The sequence below is a fragment of the Stegodyphus dumicola genome, chromosome 8, assembly GCF_044657685.1.
Source record: "Stegodyphus dumicola isolate Sdum_Otavi_A_Nest chromosome 8, ASM4465768v1".
Lineage (NCBI taxonomy): Eukaryota > Metazoa > Arthropoda > Arachnida > Araneae > Eresidae > Stegodyphus > Stegodyphus dumicola.
The window spans coordinates 37,027,450-37,053,226 of NC_140775.1; the positions used below are offsets into that span (position 1 = coordinate 37,027,450).

A 25,777-nucleotide genomic window follows, 5' to 3' on the forward strand; every position below is an offset into this window, starting at 1 on the left:
TGTGCGATGGAGCATAAAACGCGATTCATCCGAAAACGCAACCTGTCGCCACTCAGTGGACGTCCAGCTGCTGTACTGGCGTGCAAATTCTAGCCTTCGCCGTCGATGAACAGCAGTCAGCATAGGTGCACGAACCAGGCGTCTGCTTCGGAGGCCCAGACGCAGCAATGTTCGCTGAATAGTACTTTGGGAGACACTTTTGGTAGCCCCTTGGTTCATTTTGGTGGTCAGTTGCTCAACGGTAGCCCGTCTATCTGCCCGAACGCATCTCCGCAACCGTCGTTCGCCTCTGTCATCTATGGCCCGTGGTGCACCACATTTGCCACGTCGCTGATTTTGGACAGTCCCATTTTGCCATGCACGGTACACTTTTACCACGGCGGCACGCGAACAGTTCACAAACTCAGCCGTTTCGGAAATGCTTCCACCCTTGGCCCGAAAGCCGATGATCATGCCCTTTTGGAAGTCGGATAAATCGCTTCGTTTCTGCATTACACCAACGATTGAAATGTTTTCCGAAGCCCTCACACACCCTTTATATACGCTCAACTGCACTGTGCTGCCACCTGCCTTCTGTGATTGGTTATTTAACTCTGACATGGAAAGTACGTGGTGGTCACATTAATGTGACTGGACTGTGTACTTTGTAACCATATGTTTATTTACTATTTGTGTATTTTGCCTTTTTGATGCTGTTTTGTGAAATAAATAAATGAATGAAAAAAACCCCCTCCCTCATGTCCTGGGGCCTTGACGTTGGCGAGGGGGCTTCTCACTAATCTGGGACACAAACAAAAATCTAGAACACTTTCACACATATACACACATATATTTATTTCAAATATGCATGCAAACAATCGCGAATTCAATAAATAAAAATCAGTCATATTACTTATTTATATTACTCCATATTTATTCTAAGAATAGATAAAAATACGGCATCGAAATGACCTGCTTCGGCTGTCCTACTGCTGAAGTTTCCTAACTATGCAAATGCATGTAAGTATTGGTCACAGTGATATTATACAGTCCTCAGATCTCTGAACCCTCACTCAAAGTTACAAATAGGGTATGTTGCAATTTATTGCCAAATGTTATTCAAAGTAAGTTTGAACATGGAGGTAAAGTTATCATCATTAAATAGAACAATCCAATATACTGCAATGCACTCTCTTGCTGCACCCTTTTTAAAATTGTTCTCAGTTTGATAACATAGTGAATAATTTTTTTTTTTAAGCTACAGAAGCTGCCAAAGGTAAAATTCTCATTCAGAAGCAGACTGTAGCTTATATTCAGAAAATGTATTTAATTTTAAAATATTCTGCATTGCTTTAACACATCCTTTATATAATGAACAGCAAAAATTTCAAGAATGTTATAAAGAATTATTTTGCAAGGTTTTGAAATGATCAGAATTTTTAAAACAATCCATTATACAGCATTAAACAATAAAATTTGAAGATTTTTCTTGACAATTTGGAAATGGTCTAACCTGCTCATAGGTATGTATTTCGTCATTGAAAAGAACTGTACAAAAGTTATCTGGAAGATCATGTTTTCCTATAGATTTATTAGCATACAGGAGGTCAGCAGGTAAACTTAGGCCTTGCTCATATGTCAGCATGGTATGACAATAATCAAGGACTATTCCCATTACCAAGCGCAATCTCTCAATTACTTCAGGAGGTAATTTATCCAACGGACTTCCCGACATCTGAAAATAAAGGTAAATTTATTAGCACACTTATCAGTTGAATAAAACATAACCATAACATTCACTGCCAAAATATAATTAACATCCTCAGCCTTGCATGAACCACCAGCGCCTGCATACCTTTCTAGTAAAACTTCTAGTTCCCTCCCAATTTGGATAATAAGCAATGTTAAGTATAGTTGAACATCCATTAAATGACACTCCCATTTAGCAGACACTTCCTATTGACTGGTAGTTCCAGAATCTCCACCTTAAAAAATAAGAGACTAATTCATTCCCATTTACAAAATACTCCTGGACAGCACAGAAAAGCCTTGGCCCTATACTAGTCTAAATTTAACCATATACTATTTTTGAACAAACAATATTTTAATTTTAATTAGTGATTTTGATCACTACATTAAAATCATCAACACCCTATTAAGAAACAGTACATTTTTTTCATAAAAACAACTTATTATAACTGGTTAGAAATAAAATATTATATTTAAGACAAACCACAAACTGGTTTTCAAATTCCAGACTAACTATAGAGTTTATTTTCCATAGCTTTCCCTTTTTCTTTTGAAATGGATGAATAATACTCGCTACATCATTTCCTAATTGCCTCAATATGTTCTGTATAATTAATTATTCATGATGTAAATTATATATTTCTCTCTCTCTCTCTATTATATACATATATATTGCAGCAATGGTATTATAAGATTTATTATATTAAATTAATAATCAATTATGAAATCACAAATTGTATCAGATCTGTATTCCTTCATTTTTGTTTTAAATCTAAGTTTTATAGTTTTGACTGCATTTTCATACACTGATATTCAAAAATTAACAAAATTTTAATATTGGGTCAATTATCTTCAGAATTGATGGTCAGAAATTAATGAAATTGTGTACAGGCATAAGTTAATAATAGTAATAGGGAAATATGGTCCCCTCTAACAATTATACAACTCTTGCAATGTAACTTCATGCTGAAAATGAGGCAGTTAAGAGTTCCTTTGTATGTTGGTCACACTTGTGTGGCAATATGAATTTTAAATCCTTAAAGGTTTTGGGGAGGTGAGTTACAACAGCCCTCCCAAGAGCTCCAAACATGTTATATAACTTCAGATCTGAATATATGGCCGACAATCTATCCTATTAATCACTCACCAGCTTACTCCTTATGCGGATGAGCACTGTTGTGAATAAATAATGAAATGAGGGCTAACTGAACCCTTTGAAAATGCAAACATAGGGCTCCATGACCTATTGTTTACATCCCACTCATTTCTTCTAGTCTATTACTAAGTCATACTTATATATTTTTGGTACTACTGCGTTAGAGCGGCGTCAGTTAAAAATTTGGTTCTTTCCTTTTGGCCATCATGCCAAGTATAAAATTATGAAATAATAAGAGTTCAAAAGACCAAAAAGTAATTTTTTTAAATTTCATAATTCTCAAAGGAAGTAAATTTTTCTTTTTAATTTTTTAATCTAGAGTACTTTACACACAAATAAAAAATAACAAAACAAAACGAAATTTTATCTAAACAGGTGACATAAAATTACAAATATTATTCAATATTATAGAAAAATTTGAGTTTTTGATTGTAACTGACACCACATAAATTCTATCAAATACAACTTTAAATGGTGGCAAGCAGTGCCCCACTGAAATTTATTTCTCCATTTAGCACTGTCTCACAATCAGTCCACAGTTCAGATATGGTATCCAGTTTCGGGGTCTACAAAATTATAACTGTGATTCAGCATTTCTTAATTCCTCTTTCTCATACCCTTTCCAGCAGTCTGAAAAAATTATGCTGAAATCCATGATGTTTTCTTGGATGGCAGTCATCAATGCTATAGCAGAACGATCGGGATCGGCGACCAGAAAACATTCTTTGCTTTCCTGGCATAAACCCCTGAATACTTATTGTTTCGGAAGGATATATCCAATTTTTTTTTGTTATTATTTATTTATTTTTTGTGTGTGTTTCTGTGTGAAAAGACTTTCATCTATTTCTATGATTTTGTTGGCTCCACAGATTTTATTTCTTTTACGAGACAAACTATTTGCACATACCTCCCTCAAATAGTTATTCTAATCTATGTTATATTATAGCTAATTTCTAACTGAAGTTGGCAAAATTCAATCGACGTCAATCTCTTAACACCACAGACAGATAAAACAAATGGCACTGAGGAAAGAATACAAGCCTTCAAATCATGTTTTAGTTCTCAGTTCCCCCCCCCCCCACAGGAAGAACATACATTACAATGCTATATAGGAGCTTTGTTTCAGTGAAAAGTTAACTTCATCAGATGATTTTGGGAACAAAGTCAATTGCTATGAATTATTCCTTTGTCCTGAAGGAATATTTATGGCAACCTCTTAATTATTAGGTAATTTCCAAATTGTAGTCCATTGTACTAAAAAAATGGTGAAATACATAAAAAAAAGAGAGAATAAATAAAAATAACTTATGATGATATTTCAAATGAAAACTGGAAATCCCAAGCCATGATTTGGTGTATTGTAGCATTCTTTTCTTCTATTTTTTTTTTTTATTTATTTATTTTTATTTTTAAATGACGCTGCTTTAACGGAATAGTACCATATTTTTTTATTATGAAATGTAGCACTGAAAAATTAAATAATCTACATGAAAATTACTGATAATAATAATAATAAAACAGTTGTACAAAATATCTCCCAGCAGAAGTTTAACACAATTATGCTAATACTTAGCAGCAATGTGAACAAAGAACGCCCACTGAAAGTATTAACAGACAGAAAAATTGAAATGTAACTGAATTTTTTGAAATTTATATACATGAGGAGGGACTCAAAATTAAATAATATGAAGAAATGGAAGATTCTCACGCACTGCAGGCAGCTATAAAGTTTTGTTTCTCACTGAGCAAGAATGCATCTGAAACTGTTCTGATGATGCAAACAACTTACAAAGACCGTGCTCTCACTAAAGCACATGTGTGTTAATGGTTTTCTCAATTTAAAAGGGGGAAATGGCCACTGAAGATGAGCTCTATTCCTTTCATCCTTCAAGTGTACAAACCGAGGACAACATCACCAAAATCCGTTATCTCATCAGAGAAGACTAACTCGGAACAATTGACCAACTCGAAGACATATCCAGACTGTCTTGGATTTCTATTCAATGCATTCTGCATGATGATTTGGTAATGTGAGTAATGGTTGCTGACTGCGTCCAGACTTCTAAATAAAGAACAAATGGATCACTGCATGAAAGCTTGTCGTGAAATGAAGGATGCAGATCCATAGTTTTTCACCAAAATCTTACAGTCAATGAGTCATGGTGTTATGGGTACTACCATGAAACTAAACAGTAAAGATAATGGAAGTCACCTGCTCGCCTTCATCCAAACAAGACTCATCAGGCTAAATCGAATTTGAAGACGATGGTGATTTTTTTTTCCGACGCCAAAGGGATCGCACACTGAGAATTCGTCCCTCAAAACACGACTGTCAAGCAACAATTCTATTTGGAGGTGTTGAAATGTCTGCGCAGAAGTGCAATGTGAAAACGTCCGGCTTAGGGGAATTCCAGCCAGTGGTTCTTGCATTGTGACAAAGCTCCTGCACATGCGGTTGTCAGCGTTCACTGGTCTCCTGCCTCAATGCTAATAACTAAATTCACTTATATGCCTTATACACACAGGAATATATCCATATATATGTATATACAGGAAGACGTCAGTGGGAATCAAATCTGATGAATCATCAGATTTGGTTCATACAGAATTCTTCCTGTTCCATCAGATGAAAAGGGACCAAGGGCTACAAAATTTGGTACATAGGTGCATCTCGGCAAGAGCCAGTGCGCATAGAAGAAATTTTTTCAAAATTCGTATCACATTTTTTAAAATCATATGTTTTTGATGAAATCGCATCATTTTGAATAGTTTCATTCTTTTAGAAATGTGGTTTTGGCAACAGTTTTTCATTCAATGCTTTGTATGCTGGACTGCTGACTGTTGAAAATATGAGATAAAATGCTGCTTATTTTTTTTCGATTTTTGGACATGGAACATGCATATGGCAATCATTTTATTTTGACGTGCAAGTGTCTCGCATGGCACAAAAGAATTTCCCCCCCTCTCTATTAGCTAACAGCAAAGAGGTTTGTATACTTCGAATTATGCTATCCACAAAGCACAATTTTGATTGGTTATTGCTTTCTGATGATAGTTTCATTCTTTTAGAAATGTGGTTTTGGCAACAGTTTTTCATTCATTGCTTTGGATACTGGACTGCTGACTATTTTCTCTTGAAAATATAAGATTTATTGCTTATTTCATTGTAATTTTATATTATGTTTTAATTATATATAATTTTAATTATATAAAAAGTTTTCCATGATTTTTTTAAGAAACAAAGTTCTTAACTTCCTTTATACATTTGAATTCTTAAGATTTTGCAACAGGAAGTTGATTAATTTATTAGGATAATTAATATTTATATTAAGGGATATTTCTTATTTCATTGTAATTTTTTTATATCTATATATATAAAAAGAAGAGTCTGTCTCTGTGTGTGTGTGTCTTTCATTCATGCTGCAAATAAGCTAATAGACCCAGGGCACCTCAAAGCGATTTTTTTCAGAATTCGAATCAGTTTTTTTTTATTTTTTATTTTACATTTTTTGATGAAATCGCATGAAATCGAAAATTCTCTCACATAATATTGGCAACAATGGCACTGTTGCTGATGTATCACTGCTGCCACTCGGAAAAATGGGAGCGACAATTCTATGCAGTTTTAAATTTAATGTTTCTTTTGGATACTGGACGTTTGTCAAGAGAAGGCCACGGGAAATTGGTTAATTTATTTATAAGGATAATTAATATTTGCATTAAGGGACATTGCTTATTTCATTGTAATTTTTCTATATGTAATACCTTTTTATTGATTTTTTAGGGGGGGGGGTAATGTAGTTCTGCAGAGTAAAATTCTGTGCAGTTTTTAAACTTAATGTTTGGTGTTTCCTTTAGGCAATTTTCTGGTACATATAAAAGCCAGACGAAGGCTGGCTACACAGCGACTAATAATAAATACAAACAGAAATCTATTACAGAATTTCAGTAACAGGGAAAAAATTGGCGGTGGTCAATACTTGCTTGGTTCATTGATTAAGTATCTAGAATGCATGGTTTCTAACAAGAAAGTCTGAAGACGTAACACAATTGCATTTTCAAAGAGAAATTGTTAATACCTATCTCTGAAAATATGTACCCCCTCTTAAAATTGGTAGAACACCAGTATCAAGAGCAACTAATCTTTAATGATCAATAAATAAAGAGTTGCGATTTGATGGACTAGGTCACCTTGTAGCTCCCTGCAAAAGATGTTACTTCAGAAAATTGCAAAAGCACAATCTGTACAAAATGTACAACGTGTCAAGTCAGGCTATGTATTTCATGTTTTGTGGATTGCCATGAAGAAAAATGAGACAAAACTGATTTTGTATACAGGGTTCATAGCCACATTTTAGTTAAAAAATAAGCACCTATAAGCACTTTTCAAGCACATTTTAAGAAAAAAATAAGCACCTGTCTAATTACATTATATACAACTGCATAACCTTAAAAATTAGACTCATAATTTAAAATATGAGAAATGCAGTATTTATTAAGAGAGAATAAGCATTACCTCAACCATGGAAAATAATTACTTTTTTTAAATTTTAAATAACAGTTCAATTTACAGAACTAGTTTATAATGAAATAAAAAAAAAAAAAAAAAAAAAAAACTATGCAGAACTAAACTATATTACAACATTTCATGATGAAATTTCAGTTCAAAATAGAGGAAATAAATAATAATAAGGCATATTTATTTTATTCGCTTGGAACTTAATAATAAATACAATTTATATTTCCACTCATATTGATATTTAACTAATTTAAATCTAAATTCTGAACATTTTCTAAATTTTCATCGTATATCAGTTTTTCCTTAACAGATATTGCAAGCAAAGTAATTTAAGTAAAAAAGGAGGAACATTTCTGAAATCAGAAGACAGAAATTTGCTTCATGCAGTCATCCTTTAACAGTAAAAGCTTAACTACCCGCATACTTGAAAATTGGCGAATATTTGGACAGTCGAGCGTAACTTGAAAAAGAGGAGCGGAGGGGGGGGGGATAGACTGTAGCCGTTCTTTAGATTTTTCCACTAAATAAATGCTTTTGTCATTTCGATATGTGCATCCTATAAAAAACGGAACAGAAACGGAACAGAAAACGGAATAGAAAAATACTCTGCTTTGCAAGCACAGTAAAACTCTTTTAAGTGTTCATAAACAAATCTCGGACCTAACATCAAAATTAATTATCTCTGCAAAATATTGCAAACATTATTGCGTAATAAGTATGCCGTAATTCTTCCCTACATGATATTATGCAATCGGATTCAACAGCTGCCGGTATTGGGAGAATAAAGAATTAAATAAAGGAAAAAGAAGAGATTTACCAATCTGGGGTGTTTTTCATTCTAATTTTCAACAGACTGCGTTAAATTTCCGGAATAGAATCATTCTTTGCTTGGGTTGGTAGACCGCAGAACTTTTAGCCCTATTCAATCCAGATTGGAAAGTGACAAAAAAAAAAAAAAAAAAAAAAAAAAAAAAAAGGTCCATTGCTTGTTTTGTAGCGATGTAACAGTTTCAATATTCGAGATTTTGTGGAGAAAGGGGAGAACCTCTCAACCTTCGTACTGTACAACGTATTGGACAAAAAAATAATGAAATTATTTTGACTATTTGATTACTCTCCCTTTATTAAGCCATTCTGAATATCATTCCTTAGAAAGCTAATCTGTGTTAAAACACAACCATTTTTGGAAGTTTACTATACTTCAGCAGTTACTGCAACTATGTTATTATAAACATTCATACATATGCTCATAATATAAGTATAACGATCTTAATAAACACGAATATGAGCTGACCAAGCGGAACAAGAATGCAAATTAAGATCTTGATAGAAATTCAAACGTGTGTAGTATTTGTGTGGGAGAAAAAGAATTCCGAATGTACCGGAATTTTCTACTGCTTTCGCAATTCTTTGACCAACAGAACGACGGGCACCTGTCTGTACTCTCCGCGCACAATGCAGAGAAAGAGGGAAAAGCTATTTTCAGGAGTATGATTCACCATATGACATTCCATATTAGGAAGAAAAGTTGTTTATTTAGATTTGGCTTTGGTACGGGGAAAAATTGTGCGTTCATTTAAAAAAAAAGCACTAAAAGCAAAAAATAAGCACTAAAAACAAAAAATTAAGGGCTTTAAAGAAAAAGTAAGCACCTATAAGGGCCTTTTATTTTCAAATATAAGGACTGCTACGAACCCTGTGTATAATAATTTTTTGGCTAATGTTTACTGTACAGTACCCCTTGGTTTTTGTCTGAAAAATTCGCCAAGCGGTATTGGCTATTCGTGAAATATGGAAGCCTGCTGCATGAAATAGGTTTTTCGGTAATCCTAATGTTGATAATGTTGGCAAAACTAGCCTTAGGGAAATTTTTTTTTTTTTTTTTTAAGTTTTTTGTCATTATTTGCTGTGTTTGCTTGCATGTTCGTGGTATGGTCTTGGATTTTGAAGTTGCTATTATTTTGCTGTAGGTACCATCATTTGAGTATGCCTGATGTGGGAAAGAGGATGAACATTGATTAGCAGCGGATGAGGGAAAATGACAAAAAATTTAATTGAATTGCTTTTCTGGAGGATGGAGGATACAGTGTGGGAAGCCTAAATGTATGCACGTGAAAAAAAGGTATCTTAAAAAAATTGATGTTTCATTTATTTGTCTCTGTGTGTTAAATTTTGTTAAAAGATTTGTTGTTTAATGTTTTTAGGATAGGAAATATGTATTTTTGGTAATTTATTCCCCTCGGTTTCTGTATTTTTGGTTATTCATTCGCCTCTGTGTGTTACGACAGTAGTGACTTTTTTTCTGGCTATCATGATAGTTTTAATTTTGTTTTAGCTTCCTGATTTTGTTTAAGTGAAAGTAGATAGATGAGTACATGGACAAAGTTAAGGCAGTGCATAATGCCTAGTTAGTGCAGTTCTCTGATTTTTTTTTCAAGTGAAAATAGTGATAGTCGATGTGTACATGGGCAAAGTTGAGTCAGTGCACATTGCCTAGTTCGTTCTTTGACTTCTTATGACTTGGTTTTATGTAGCAGCCATCTTGAAATCGCTGCCAATCCATCCTGGCACCGATGTTGTCGTTAAAAAAAAAAAGATACACCAAGGAGTACCACAGAGTAAATTTTTAGCATTTTTTCATCCCAAAATATACCTTAAGAGTTTAAATTTCAATGGTATTCAAATATCACACAATTCTCCTTTCAGATTTTCTAGCAGTGCTTAATTTTCATCTTACTGCATGTTTTGTTAACCTATATGTAAATACTTTTTTACTAAAAGTTCTTCAAAAATTTGGAGTAAGTTTTATTGTTTATTTCATCAATATGTAATTAATGATCAAGGTTTGGTTTTGAATTAGATATTTTTATGGAAAACTAATCATATTTTATCAATCAATGAAATTTATTACCATATTTACAATTATCAAATATAGTACATATTTTTAATAAAAATGAGCTTTTATGAAAATTATCAGTTCTATGACATTTACCTAACTTCATATAGACATGCACTATATCTCAAAAAGTATTTGTAATTTTTTTAAAAATTACTTGCGTACCATTCTTAAAACATCCTAAATATGTTTTTAAACCCTGAAACATATACCATACATATAAACCATGTATGTAAAGGTTAAAAAAGTGCCACGTTAAAGGGTTGAAATTGCAACTGTAATTCAAAAATAAAACTACTGTTTATTACATGCGAGTCACATTTAAGGTGCCAAAGAGCCTCAATTTGGCTCGCAAGCTACAGTTTGGCAATGCCATGCACAGTGGTTTGCTGGATATTCAAAAGAAGCATTATTGGTTTGATACATTTACAAACTCGAGTAGTAAGCTATGTATTCTAACTGGACATTGGCTAACTTAAGCCTAGATTTCAAAATAATTTTCTTAAGCTGAGACTGGATGCAAAAAAGGTTAGATCAGGTTAATTAAGAGTCGTGCACTGATAGATATAAAACTTCTTCAAAAATTCAATACTTGCAGCACTATATGGGCTGGTTTAAACTAATTCAATCTTTGTACTGAATGCATGCACAAACCACAGCTATAGATGGCACATTTCCAAACTATGACTTCCATTTCAGTCAGAATTTTATGTAACTTAGAATTAAAATTTGAATATTCACCAGTAGCTAGAAGTTGAAACCTCAGTACTTTAGAGAAATGGCAAACAAAATATACTTATTCATTAGTGCAACTATCCTGGTGCAGTTTAGAGACTTTTTAACAAGGAGGGGGGCAGGGGGAACAAGAATGATATATTTATATATAGAATGATATATTATACAAATTTAACCCATTCAGTACGGGCGCATGATATGTGCATCAGCAGCGAACATTACCTCACGGCCAGGTGTGTCATATTTGAATCGCCATTTAATTCACTCTATGGCCGAGCGTACCACATTTGACTTTTTAGATAGAATGTTTAATTAGTATTTTTGTTGCCACTAGATGTAGTCTAGATGATGTCTGTTATGGGGAAATATATCGAGTTAAGTATGTGTACCTTCATTCCATTGCAATGCTTTTTATTTTTGGTATTTTGTTTCGGAATGAGAGGGAGATTTGTGGGTGGGTGTTGAGCAATGTAATGTCTCTTTAACTGGGTCATTTGATATAAACAAATGCACGTGTTCTCCATGCTTTAAGGTACTTTTTATTTTTGCGATATAGGTATCTGAACGTAGAAGAATATACACAAATGCTAATTCGTTAGTGTTGAGTAACCTGATGGCTCTTACTGAGTCATTTCATATAAACAAATGAACATGTTTTTGATGCTTGGAATACTTTTAAATTTAATTTTTATATTTTTTTCCTTTTTTTTTTAAATCCCTGTATAGTGGAGTAGATGTTCTATCATTCGAGACTTTTTTATTACTGTCAGATTTTTCTGGCATTGAGACGAATATTTTGTACGGCTTAGTGAAAGTTTTTTTTTTTTTTTTTTAATGTTCTATTGCTGGTATTCTATTTTTTTAATGACAAAACGATAGCGCTATTTGACCGTAGAAGATACACAAATGCTAAATAAGTCAAATTTACTGATATTCTATTCCTGTACATTTGCAATGTTGGGCTTTGCGTATACCCATGCTTAAAAAAATATCATACACTGTCTGTTTTTTGAAATATTGCTTTCTTTTCATTGTTTAACATTGAATTTTTATGAAAGACAGTTTTAATATTTTTGAATTTTAATTATGTGTTGTGTTAAATAAAATCTGCGATTGTTTGGATATTTTTCCATATACAGTCAAAAGTCGTTAATTCGGACACCCATAATCCGAAATGATCTATAATCCGGACATCAAAGCAACATGCATAGGCGTTTACGTGCGCGTGTAAGACCTTTACGGCTGCGAATATGCTTGTGCGCATGCTCATAAAACGTTTACGCATGCGCGTTTAATGTATAACTGACGGTGTAAGCTAAGCTCAGCTAAAATTATCTAATTCAGTTAATGTTGCAGATTGCGTTGTTCCTTAATCTTCAAATTGGATACGGCTTATTATTTTTTGCAGACTGTTAGAGCAATTTTATAAAAGTAAGCTTAAACTTTCTCTTTAATTCTCGATTATATCAAATAGATTCGATTATATCGAATAGAATTTCCAATATATATTTGTTAATATGTAAAGGACCTAAAGCGAAAGTATGTTTCGAAATCCGAAATCTGTTTATGAATTTCATGCTGCTGGGCGGGGGGAACGCCGCGGCAGGCAATGAATTGAAGTTGATCTGTCAGCACTATCCTTATCTTCAGGGCAGGTGTTTTTATTTTATTTGGCTTATAATTCCTTAACAAATGTAGTATTTTATCTGGATGTGTTCGGTCTTTGATATGATTTAAAACAAGTTCCTTGTCATTATAATTCGCTTCCGATAGTGAAGAAAGTGACAGAGGTTATTGAAAACGAAAAAATTTCGATTGACAAATTAGTCGGTATTCTCGACACAGCAATTATAGGACTTGAACCGCGGAACTTTGTAACTAAACAAGAAATTATGTCTGTTTAATAGAATTAAAGAGAAAGTATTATCACATGAAACGAAGCAACTTAAACAACTTACATTGAAAGAAATGTTTAATAAAGTAAACAAATAAATATTAAGCTTTTTCTTTTTGTAAATTTTGATACCCTTTAGATCATAATTGTTTTTTATTTCATAAATTACGGTTTCATATTTTTAATTTTATAATTTCTGCATGCAATCTTACCAGATTTAAACTGATGATCTATAATCCGGAAAAATCGATAATCCGGAATCGCCGAAGTCCCGACGAGTCTGGATTAATGACTTTTAACTGTATATTTAATTGCAGGATAAAGGAAAAATTATACTATTCTAGAATGAGTATTTTATAAAATTTTTAAGGAAACTATAATAATAACGGTTTAAAATTAACTGACAACTACCTGAGCGTTCTTCTTATAATGTACCAAAAATTTAAACAATTGGATGACAAATTTAATTTATACAAATTTTTTTCCAAAGATAGGCTTAGCAGTGCGAATTGCCCATCCCCACAAGACTACGTATCCGGTTAACGCGCTGTCCCAAGACAGCGCTTCGGTAACAGAGGTGCTCGTCGTGAACGGGTTAATATGTTATTACATACATATTACTTCATTTGTATTTTACTTTTAAATTATGTATTTATACTGAAAATTTATTTACTTACAATCAGCACATACATAAAAATTTTGAATGTAAGACAAAAATGATGCATAAAACACACTGAACTTTGAAATACAATAAAATATCCAATAATTGTTCCATATGAAAATGACATTATTGTTTGTTAAAACTGAATTATTATGCACTTGGTTGCTAGAATTTGGCAATTTTTATTCAAGTAGCTGTGGTAAGTACCAAATATAATACACATTTTAGCCTAAAAATAATGAGCTCATTTAAGAACATTGCCTTCCAACATGAAACAAAAAGCGTTATTTTTTACTTAAAATAAATATTAATAATAAAACTTTTTTCTGCAAAATACATACATATATAAATATATACAGTCAAAAGTTGTTAATTCGGACCTCAAAGCAATAAACTTTCTGCGCATGCGTCGCAATTCGGACACCCATAATCCTGACCTCAAAGCTACAAACTTTCTGCGCATGCGTCGCGTTGATGCATGCGCATAGGCGTTTAGTGTTGAAAAATATGACCTATTGTAACCCTTGTTTTGCATCATCTCTCCTCCTTGAAATATTTCTAACTTTTACATAAGGCTTAGTTCTTATTTTAAAGGGATATAGTAGTTACTTCTACTTCGTTTTCACTGCCACTGTTTGTATTAAGAACGGACTGTTCCAGTCTAATTAAGATGCAAAAACAAAACTTGATGTTACGTCATCCGGAAGAGCTGAGTCGTGCCGATAGCTGATTGGTTGCCGTGAGATGACGTCATGTCTACTTCAGGTATAAGTTTCTCGCTTCGCTCTGGCTTATTCCTTCTGGTTCCTGTTTCTTTGCTCTGTGGTGTGCCGTTCCAGGCCCCATTGGAAGAGGATATTGAGATGTGTGCCGTCCAGTGATAAGTGCCGTGGTTCCAATCTACAAGATGACTTTTCCTGGATTCTCAAAAGAGGCTACGATGTGAGCGACTGATGTGGCTGGCATCCTGTCTTTATAAAGGCGGCATCTTCAACACAAGTGTTTTTCCAGAGTTAGCGGCGATGATTTCCCAAGCTGTGATTTCTCATGTGTAACTACAGTGAGTGGCGTTTTGCCGGTTTAAGTGCTCTCAAGGATTTAATTTAATTTTCCAGGTGCCTTCTTGACCACGAAGCATGGACTTATTGATAGTGTAGCGAATTAGATTAAAACCGCGTAATTTCTGTTTAGTGATATGTTTTTTGCATATTAAATGCCAGTATTTGGAGATAAGGTAAAATATTTACTGTGTCTTTAATAGTGTAATATTTTTTAAAGGAAAAATTTTTGGGGTTAATGGATTATCAACGAAGAGTAATTTTTGATAATGATTATGTTATACTCTAAGTTTCTGATATTGATTAAATTTATTCACTGTGTTTTTATTTTTATATATTGTTAATAAATTGGCTAAGTTTAAAACTTTTGTCTTCAATATCTGCACAGTACATAACCTTAGGGAGCTTCTATTGCTACTTTTGCTATAAGTTTAATTTTACAACTTTGCTTTTGCATCATTTACGCGTGCGCGTAAGACCTTTATGGCTGCGAATATGCCTGTGTGCATGCGCATAATACATTTATGCATGCGCGTTTAATGTATAACGGACAATATAAGCTAAGCTAAAATTATCTCAGTTAATGTTGCAGATTGCGTTGTCCCTTAATCTTCGAACTGGATCCGACTTATTATTTTTTGCAGACTGTTAGAGCAATTTTATAAAAGTAAGCTTGAACTTTCAATTATGTCAAATAGAATTTCCGATATATATTTACTAATACGTAAAAGATCTACAAAGCGAAAGTATGTTTCAAAATCCATTACACAGAAAGTGGAATTGCTGCAAAAAATGGATAAAGGCATATCCTTGGACTATCTAATCATTCCGAAATATGTTTATCAATTTCACGCTGCTCTGGCGGGGGGGAGGGAAATGATGCGGCGCGCAGTGAATTGGAAGTTGATCTGTCAGCACTATCCTTATCTTCAGGGCAGATGATTTTATTTTATTTGGCTTATAATTCCTTACTAAATGTAGTATTTCATCTCGATGTACTCCGTTTTTGATATGATTTAAATCAAGTTCCTCGTCATTATAATTTGCTTCCGATAGTGAAGAAAGTGACACAGAGGTTATTGAAAACGAGAAAATTTCGATTGACAAATTAGTCAGTATTCTCGACACAGCAATTATAGGACTTGAACAGCGGAACTTTGTAACTAAACAAGAAATTATGTCTGTCTAATAGAATTAAAGAGAAAATATTATCACATGAAACGAAACAACTTACATTGAAAGAAATGTTTAATAAAGTAAACAAATAAATACAGTCGAAAGTCATTAATCCGGACTCGTCGGGAATTCGACGATTCCGGATTATCGATTTTTGCGGATTATAGATCATCAGTTTAAATCTGGTAAGATGGCATGCAGAAATTACAAAATTAAAAATATGAAACCGTTATTTATGAAATAAAGAACAATTATGATCTAAAGGGTATCAAAATTTACAAAAAGAAAAAGCTTAATATTTATTTGTGCATTATGTGTGCAGCTTTAAAATTTTTGAATATTTTCCTATGGGAGTTTTATTATGATGCTATAAATTTACTATAAGTGGCACAGGGGAAATAGCAACAACGAACAAATAATGTATAAAAAATTTATGTACTTTACATACTTCATCTGATTTGCCTTTATGATGATTGTCACAATAACTAAATGATTTCCATGCTTCTTCATCACCACAATCACAGTAGCCACCCCCACCACTTGCACTCATCTTATAGCGATGAAGTCTGTGTGCACTGCAAAAACAAAATTATGAAAATAAATTATATAGCCTAATAATCTTGAAATATTAGATAATGTTTCATATCTAACATATTTCCCTCTGCTAGATTGTAAAATCTTGCTTTAATTAGCTATATTTTCATGAAGAATTCCCTGCTCTGCAATTCAAACTTCTCTAGTTATTCCAAGCAGAAAGGAGTACACATTTACACTATACATTAGTTAATAGCTGCTATGATTGCTTTTGCTTCATGCACATATTTTTTGTTAGTACTTGTTATATGTTAAATTTGCACTGATTTGAAATGAGAAACTTCAGTTGGTGGAAATGAAATTATTAACTACCAAAATGAAAGCAAGTTTTAGAATATATTATTAATAAAAAAATTAAGTAAATATTAAAAATATATAAAGAGACTTTTTTAATGTCATTTAAGTCTATAAATGCTATTTTGAAGCCCTTCTGAACTAAGGTCTGGTCCCTTACTGCACACAGAGCTGGATTAACCAATAAGCATATGGAAACAATTTTAATAATTAATTTTTAAGCATGAAGGAAGTATTTCTTACAGCAATTTGCTTCTATCTGAAAGACTTGATTCTAGCTCCAACTTTCCACGAGAGTCATCTGAGTATGATTGATATTTTGATTTTTACGTGGCTCTGGGTGTACGAAGCGAACTCGAAAATCATGGTGAGTGGACATATGCTTTTGGTAGTGCTTAAATGTATAATATGTTTTTCCTTTTTTATGTTATTTTATTGTTTGGTTTAGGAGATTATGTATTTTTTGTTTGCCTATATTGTAGAATTTGATGCTCCTTTGACTTTTTAAGTGAAAATATATCGATGTGTTCATGGACAAAGTAAAGGGAGTGCGCAATGCAAGTTTGTGCAATTCTGGGATTTTTTTTTAAGTGAAAATAAGTCGATGTGTACATGGATACCAAGTTTGTGCAATTGTTTGTCTTGTTATTTTGGCTTTGTGTAGCGGTGATTTATCGTGCAAAAATCGCCGCTTCGCAAGCCAAAATAATGAGTCAAAGAATTGCACAAAATCGATATCCATGTACCGCCAAAAATCACCAAGGGGTACCCTAAACTATACTTTTACCTACTTTTCTTTTCAAAATGGAAAGTGACAAGGTGCACATCAAACATACAGGTTTCAATGATACAAGACATAAAGGTTACAATACAGGTTTTAATGTGTCAACATAAGCTGCTGCAAATATCCAAGATGTCTCTAGCAACATCATCATTGGTACAAACATTGCAGGTCAGGTTATTATGATCTTAACAATTTTACAAAATGTGGAAAACCACCAAATGCAGATAATGACTATCTGCTATCTAAGATTAATTGTGTTCTCAAAATATTCAGCCAAAAATGGCTATTCTGCTACGGGTATCATACACTGCTATAATAAATCACTTTCTGAACTTTTAGAAAGATGTACAAAAAAGAATTAGGGGACTTCATCAATTCTTACCAGACAGCATGCACCAGTGCTTGACTAGCAATCTTTTTTTTTTTTTTTTAACAAGTAAAAACTGATTTTTCTGTTTATTATATTGTCACAAGGTAACAAAATATGGGTTCTTTATACCAACATTCAATGAAAAATAGCATTTGAGTCCTGGCCAAGACAACATCCAACAGGATATGTATTAAGTATGGTGGGAAGTTAAGTACATAGTCTAGTTTGCATTCTTGGAAATAAACAAAATCATACATTACAAAATATATTGTTCATCACCTTGAGCATCTGCATCAAGTTTTTCTCATCAAACACCCAGCACTAGTTGGTACAAGAAGAGTAATCCTCCAGCAAAATAAAAGTAGACCACATAATGAATGAAAGACTTTACAAAAAGTCTTAACAATTCAACAAGGTAATCCTTTCTCACACACTATCGTTTTAAGATATTACCTCATCAGATTTTCATCTGTTTCAGTTTCTGCAGCAATTTTTAAAATGTAAAACATTTAAAGATCGGGACCATGGCTACTATACACTCTGAGTTTTTTAATTAAGAACTAAATAACTTCTACAAGGATAGAATTACAAAGCTACCAGGAAGATGAGTAATGGTTTAGAAAACAATGTACCTTACAAAAAGTTTTAACAATTCAGCAAGGCAATCCTTTCTCACACAGTACTTTTTTAAGATATTACCTCATCAGATTATCATGTATTTCAATCTCTGCCACAATTGTTAAAATGTAAAACATTTAAAGATTGGGACAATGGCTACCATACACTTCGAGTTTTTTAATTCAAATCTAAACTTCTACAAGGACAATTACAAAGCTACCAGGAAGATGAGAAAGGGTTTAGAAAACAATGCACAATCACTGACAAATAAAACTTCTTTGTAAGGGAAAACCCACTGTAAAAATATTATTTTTATGCAGTATCTTCAGAAAAATTCAAAATAAAACTAACAAATACTTAATGACACACAGATTGCACTGAAGTGTATGCAGTATCAATACACTCATTAGTGAAAGAAACATACAAGTTAGATGTGGGTGTGAGCAAAATAGGCACATGTACCACAATCCCCCCAAAAGGAAACAGAATATTTAAACTAATTCATTAATTAGTAAATTTAATAGTAATTGATAAATTAATAATAAATCTTTTATTAAATCTGCTTTGTTACTGCTGTCGAAAAATATTGGGATAGGAGTAAAATTTTAAGGACAAATGAATTTAACATCCTACAATTAAAAAGAGTTACATAAAAACTAAAAACACTTTTTTATTACCTGTTCTTAAAGCAATCAACACAGAGAACACAAGTTGGATCGAGGCCACAGTCTCTGCAGGAGTACGTAGGTTCTCCTGCTTTAAAAACTTTTCCGCATAAAGATGGAGTTTCGCTGAGCTCTTTGATACGTTCAAACACTTGTGATGGATCGCTGCTTCCACAGATGAACTGCTCCAGTGGTGCAAAGAGTACCCGTTGTGCAGTAGCTTCATCATAAATCAAGTTAAGGCAATCACAGTCTGGTTTAGGACTATAAATAACTGGAACATTTTTGGCCCAGTATTGTTTGAAATCTGAATCGTCCAATGATTTGCATTCAAATTTTTTATTCCAGTCATACACTGTGAATTCTATGTCATTTTCAAAAGTCCTGGCAGGAGGTAATAGACAAGAATCCAAACCTGCCATACTTAAAATGCAGCAGCTATAAAAATCAAACACAGTTACATCAATAATAAAAAAAAATCACAATATACTACTACAAAGTATCAAGTTGTTTTTCATTCAATTGTTTTTCTGTTCATGTTTACAGTTAGGAATAAAATTATTTTTGGGGGCACCTTTATAAAAATTTTTCCTTTTCTATAATCATTTATGAATTTACTTCAGTTAATAGATATGTGGAACTGATTTTTTAAACAATTTGTTTTCAGTAAAATTCTCCCCATATTTTTTTAATTTTAACACACCAACAATTATAAAACATACTTCTCAGCTTCAGTACTAAAAACAGACTTCAATCAAACGCGGGTAAAATAAAGGAAATAAAATGCTGAAATTTATATGCCAAATATTTTTCTAATAACTAACTTCACTTACTCAACTATTATATGTCTATAAGTAATTTGGGAAAATTAATTATTTTGGAATAATTAATAATTAAAAAAATCTCCAAATTTCAGATGCCATAAATTTTAAAATGCAGTCTGTGTTTAGCAATGTTTAACATGGTAAGAAAGGTGCACCTCGAGTCAAAGAAATAAAACGGTTATGATTTATTGTAAACATGTATTTTTGGAAATATCTAATTTGGTTAAACGTTTTTCCTCTGGAAATCATTCTGATAAAAATAATTACTTAACAATATTCGAGGAAAGTAATATATGAACATGCAATTCAAATATATTTATTAATGAAAAATGCTAAGTATTTCCAAATGGGAATATGCCAGAAAAGAACTAAATTTTTTCCTTTGCAATCATAACAATTTTTGGATAATGTATATTTAAAGGGGCCTCTTGGATTATCGCGAAGTTGTTGTTTTATTTATGATAACCTGAGTAGTTGAATGTTATGGAAGCCCTATTATGATGTGATTGGTTGCGTGACTGCGGTAAATTTGACTGATGGGAAAATATTTGCTGGATGTCAGTTATTAAGTACGTCGTGTACTGTGTGCTGCGCATCATCAAATGGCTGCCGGTGGTAAAATAAATGTTTGGTGGTATAAAACGAGAAAGGCGGAAGGTATTTTTTTTTTGAAGTGGTTGAGGACAGAAGAAAAACTTTGTTGGATGTAATTCAATGGAAGTGTCCTGTTTGAACAAAGGAAATGTGTATGGTCGAACATAAAGATAATTCAAATGTCACAAGAAAAGTTCAAATGCTCACAATATAAAGTGTTCAATTAGAAAGGGAACATGGTTTGAGGAAAGTTTTTGGATGCTGTTCAGGAATTTTGTGTGCCGTGGAAATTTCTAAATAAGGTTAAGTGGATATTTCCTTTGTGTAGTGCTTAGATGCTATAAGACTAATTTCCTTTTTTATGTTATTTCATTGTTTGATTTAAAATGTAGTTTATTGAGATTATATATTTTTTCTTTGGCTCTAGTGTAAAATAGGATGCTCCTTTGACTTTTTAAGTGAAAATAGATCTATGTGTACATGGACGAAGTCAAGGAAGTGCGCAATTCTGAGTTTGTGCAATTCTCTTATTTTTTTAAGCAAAAATAGGTTGACGTGTTCATGGATACAGAGTTTGTGTAATTCTTTGACTTATTTTGGCTTTATGTAGTAGTGATTTTTTGCACTAACGCTGCTACACAAAGCCAAAATAACAAGTCAAAGATTTATACAAACTCTGTATCCATGTGCCTCCAATTTCCGCCAGTAATGTAATATACTTTTATCTAATTTTCATCTAGGCATAAATACTGGAAAACAAAATACTAAAAAATTAGTAACATTTTGACTTTAAATCAATTCTGAGGCAGAGTACCAATTTGACTTTACCCAAATTCAGGGGAAAATATAAGGTAATGATTCCATTTTATTATTACATTCTATGATCAGATAACTGAAATCAGTTAGATTTTTTAACACAATGTCAGCATATATTTTTATACTTTTTGAATATGTTTATTTTAGTAATAGCACAGTTTCCTCATTTCCCACATCATGAATACCCTATTTATATCTAAAAATTAATCAAAAACGATATACAGTGCTCAGCTTTGTTTACAAGTATAGTATTCTTATTAATGTATTTGTGTGAAAGGAAAAGACCAATTTTTAATATATTTAAATCTACTGATAGAGTGTTTTGTTTCTACAATATTTTTTTTTATGTGCAAAATGATTTATGTTTGTTTTTAGGACATACATGAGCCATAAAAATTTTCAATATCACTCAAAAAAAATTTTAAAGCAAATTAATAAATATGAAGTACCAAAAAATCTCATACCTGAATAAAAGGGATATATTGTTAGGAAGATTAATTTTATTACTTCATGTTTCTATAGCATCTTCATATAATAGATTGAATGCCCTTTGGTTAAAACAGCTAAAGAATTACACTGTTCATATGCAGTTGCAACCATTTAAAATCAAAGGTATTAATAAATCTTTATGTACAGAAAAATCTTATAAGGTGTTTACTCTTTCCTTACGAAGTGCCTTCTCGGTATAAATGGATAGCACATCCAGCTAGCACGGAGTGCCAGTAAGATTACTGCACCCTTTTGATGTTCCTGCACTGATAAACCTATCGATTCTAATTTTTTTTTTTTTGTTAATATACCATTTCTTGCATATTTTTTCTCCTAGGTTTTTGGCGGCGGATTCTGAAAAATTTTTAAATTCGAATAATTTTCTCCTTCCTCAATGGCTTCAGATAACAAGCTCCTCATAAATTTAAAATGAATTCGTTCAAATGATGATTCTTTCTATCTCACGAACAAAGGCAAACCCTTGCAAACTACCCGCAGAAGTCATGTCAAAATTTTTCCTTCTAACTGTTGAACTTCCTGCCAGCCTAATACAAAAACTGATGCATCATAGCAAAGCAAACATGAACTGATATTAAGTCTACAGTTTTGCTCAGTCAACTGCATATTCACGTACAGCAGGGTTTCTTAAACTACGGGTCCCGGGAACTGCAGCATGGGGGTCGCCAAAAATTTTAGTAGTTTTGGTATTTTCTTAAATTATAAAAATTTTACAATTGCCAATTATTTTTACATAATGTATCTGAAAATTGATAAACATAAGACAATACAGAAAGAAAAAAACAAAAAATTTTCGTCGCATTCTTTCTATAATATAAACGCTCATTTTCCTTCCTTTGCATGCAACATTGCCATTTTGTTTGTTACTTATTTAAAATTTTCACATTGTTCTATGGCTTAAAATTAGAAATTAAAGTTAATGACCTAAAACTGCAATAGTATATTACAGTACAAGTGAACAAAATTGACAGTAGTTTCACATATGCGTGTGTCGGATTTGCGCAATACTTATGGGGTCCTACAAAATGTTTGTAAATATTATGGGGTCCTGGGGGTCTCAAAAGCATCTCAGTGATAAAAAGGGGTCGCGACTGAAAAAAGTTTAAGAAACTCTGACATACAGCAACTCAGCTGGCAGTAAGTAAGTTCTCTAATGAATTATTTTAGGCCCAAGATGTAACACAGATGACAATAAGAATGTGCAAGATTTAAGTTACAGAAAAGTAGAAACGAAGATATCTTATTAGATACTGTAATATTATTATGCATTCATACTGAAATATAGGTTTCTTTTAAAGAAATAACATTCTTAATGTTACCTACAGTTTATTAATGGCTACTTTTTATTTGTTATGTTCTTTATTTATTGTTAAAATAGCCAAAAAATTACAATTAGTAAATTAGCATATTTTAATAATAAATACTGTTTTAATTTACACACAGGAAATTTAAGAAATAACATGTAAGCTAGTGCTAGATAGTTAATTGACTATATATCATACATAACATTTTTTCTCCCTAACCATTGCAAAATTTCAAAACTTTTAAGACTTAGCAGAAGCAAACACCATGATTTCAATCTCCAAAAAGTCCACTCACAATTTGTATTTCAATGAATAAAATCTACTGTGGATGCAGTAATCATAAATATATTTATAAACTAAAAAATATATTAAACCACAGAATTCCACTGCATACTTACAAAATATACTCATGTCCATAAATTAAGGATAATGTCAACTCTGGCAAAAAAAGGGGTCAGAAACAAAACAAACGCAATTACAAAAAATAACTCCCTAATTAAAAACTTGACATTACATGGTTGGTATGATGGTCAATATATTGTATGTCTCTCAGAAGATCAAATACAGTCCACACAATGTTTAGGCATGCTGAGTATCAAATTATTGAGCTGATCTTAGGGAAGATTACTCCACTCAGCAAGCATTACTCTCTGAAGTTCAGGTGCACATTTCAGAGGTGCTTGATGGGATGCAATTTGTTGGCCAAGCATATCCCACACATGCCATATCAGATTCAAGTCAGGTGAGAATGTTTCCATACAGGTGACATCCTCCGATTGAAGGCATTCCTTTACAATGTCTGCACAATGAAGACACCCCTAAACAAAGGTACATGCTGTTTCAAAATGTTGTCACCATAAATTTGGCGTGTCATGGTTTTGATCTGAACATGGAGATCTTCTGGAGCCCAGCATAATTCCACCCCAAACGAGCAATCATGCACCACCATAATGATGTCGTCCAGTGATGTTGTCTTGCTGGTAGCAGGTACCTGGAGTTCTCCAAATGAAAATCCAATGTAAATCAGACTGCAAGCTAAACCTGGACTCGCCGGAAAACATCACACAAGTCCACTGTGATGATATCCACATTGCATGTTCTTTACTCCAGGTTAACCACTGATGACAGTGAGTTGCCGTGAATGGAACACATACAAGATGCTGCGGGCATATAGACCAATCTGCCGCAAACGTTCATATGTGGTTTGCATTGAAATTGTCATACCCATGGCTAAAGATATCTGATGATGTGCTCCATCTGCATCTTTTGGCAGTTACTGCCAAATACCGGTTGTCATACTCAGCGTTGTAACTTGGCAAGACCTGTACTGTAATGTCTACTGACATTTCCATCACTTTGGAATCGTTGCCAAAGCCTAGAAATGACACTTGGACTATTCCAAGTTCCTTGGATGCTTCCATCTGAGTACACTCATGTTCCTGGTAGCCGATAATTCTACCACATAAAAAAATCATCTAAATGCATCCTCTGTGTCATAACTATTTGGTTGTGGTATGAAGTAGCTTACAGAATACTTTGAAAAATTTTACTTCTTTACTACCATTCCTTACATACACTTCTCTTACACTCTCATCATTGTAACGTAATATCAACATCATCTGATGGCCTGTAATTTGCATATTATTCTTGAAAATGTGTGCGATAATTCCAAAGGCGAAATTTTAACTTTACAGTTCAATTTCCATGTGATTCTGAATTAGCCTTAATTTATGGACATAAGTGTATTTCATATTCACGTTAAAAAGTGTATTTCATATTCACATTACTTGAAAAAACAAACAAGGGATATCTGTTCAAGGGGAAGGAACATCTTAGTGGAGGGCTTTTTAGGAGAAACTGGCTCACATGAGTAAAACATTGATGAAGATAGCCCATTTACCTGGGTTCAAAATACGAGTATTCAGTGACCATGTGCTTCACATTCAAACTATGGTTTAGACTTGTAACAATAATAAATATTAACTTCTCATTTTTATATTAATATAACTACTTTTATTAACAAAATTATAATATTTGTAATAAACTTTCATGTATGTCGTATCTTTCCTCTATGAATAATGAAGTTTTACTAACTATACAAATGAAGATGAATGCATAGTTACAATAGAATGGATACCTCATATAATTTTATTTATGAGTTAAATAACAATACGGAAGCACTTCTGCAAAGAACCCGGTAAATGTAAACATCGCCAACTTTGGCGATAATAGTTCAAACCTGGTAACCCATCGGATATATCCTATTCGCTTATTCGAAGTTTGCAACTATTTCGCTTCTGTTTATTTTGTTGAAATATCACTGTCGTTGTTTGCATTTGCAGATTTATATTATTCTTCTTTTATTTATTATTATTTCTGAATTTTTTAACAACGAATAGATAGAAATATTTTCGTAGATAGATACCGGTTCTCGGTTCGGGATGAAAGAAGGGGTGAATGCTAATTTGTAACACGACTGTTCACATTGTGTTCTTAATTATTAACAGCTCTAAGAACCATGAGGTTTCCAACGTTTAAAATAATTGGTACTTTTCCGTTTCGCCGGCGCAAATCTCGCCAAGCA

At 32.8% G+C, this 25,777-nt stretch overlaps 1 protein-coding gene across 2 annotated transcripts in view; it reads right to left on the reverse strand.

Moving 5' to 3' along the window:
* Ubr1 (Ubr1 ubiquitin ligase) overlaps positions 1–25,777 on the reverse strand; it is an 82,472-nt gene that overhangs the window by 54,508 nt on the left and 2,187 nt on the right. For both annotated transcript variants that reach the window (XM_035369484.2, XM_035369485.2), the window contains exons 2-4: positions 19,161–19,586; positions 16,272–16,398; positions 1,493–1,714 (exon numbers count right to left, since the gene is read on the reverse strand). In XM_035369484.2, coding sequence (XP_035225375.1) covers positions 1,493–1,714; positions 16,272–16,398; positions 19,161–19,570 — 759 coding nt within the window. In that variant the 5' untranslated portion in view covers positions 19,571–19,586. The remainder of the gene's footprint in view (positions 1–1,492; positions 1,715–16,271; positions 16,399–19,160; positions 19,587–25,777) is intronic.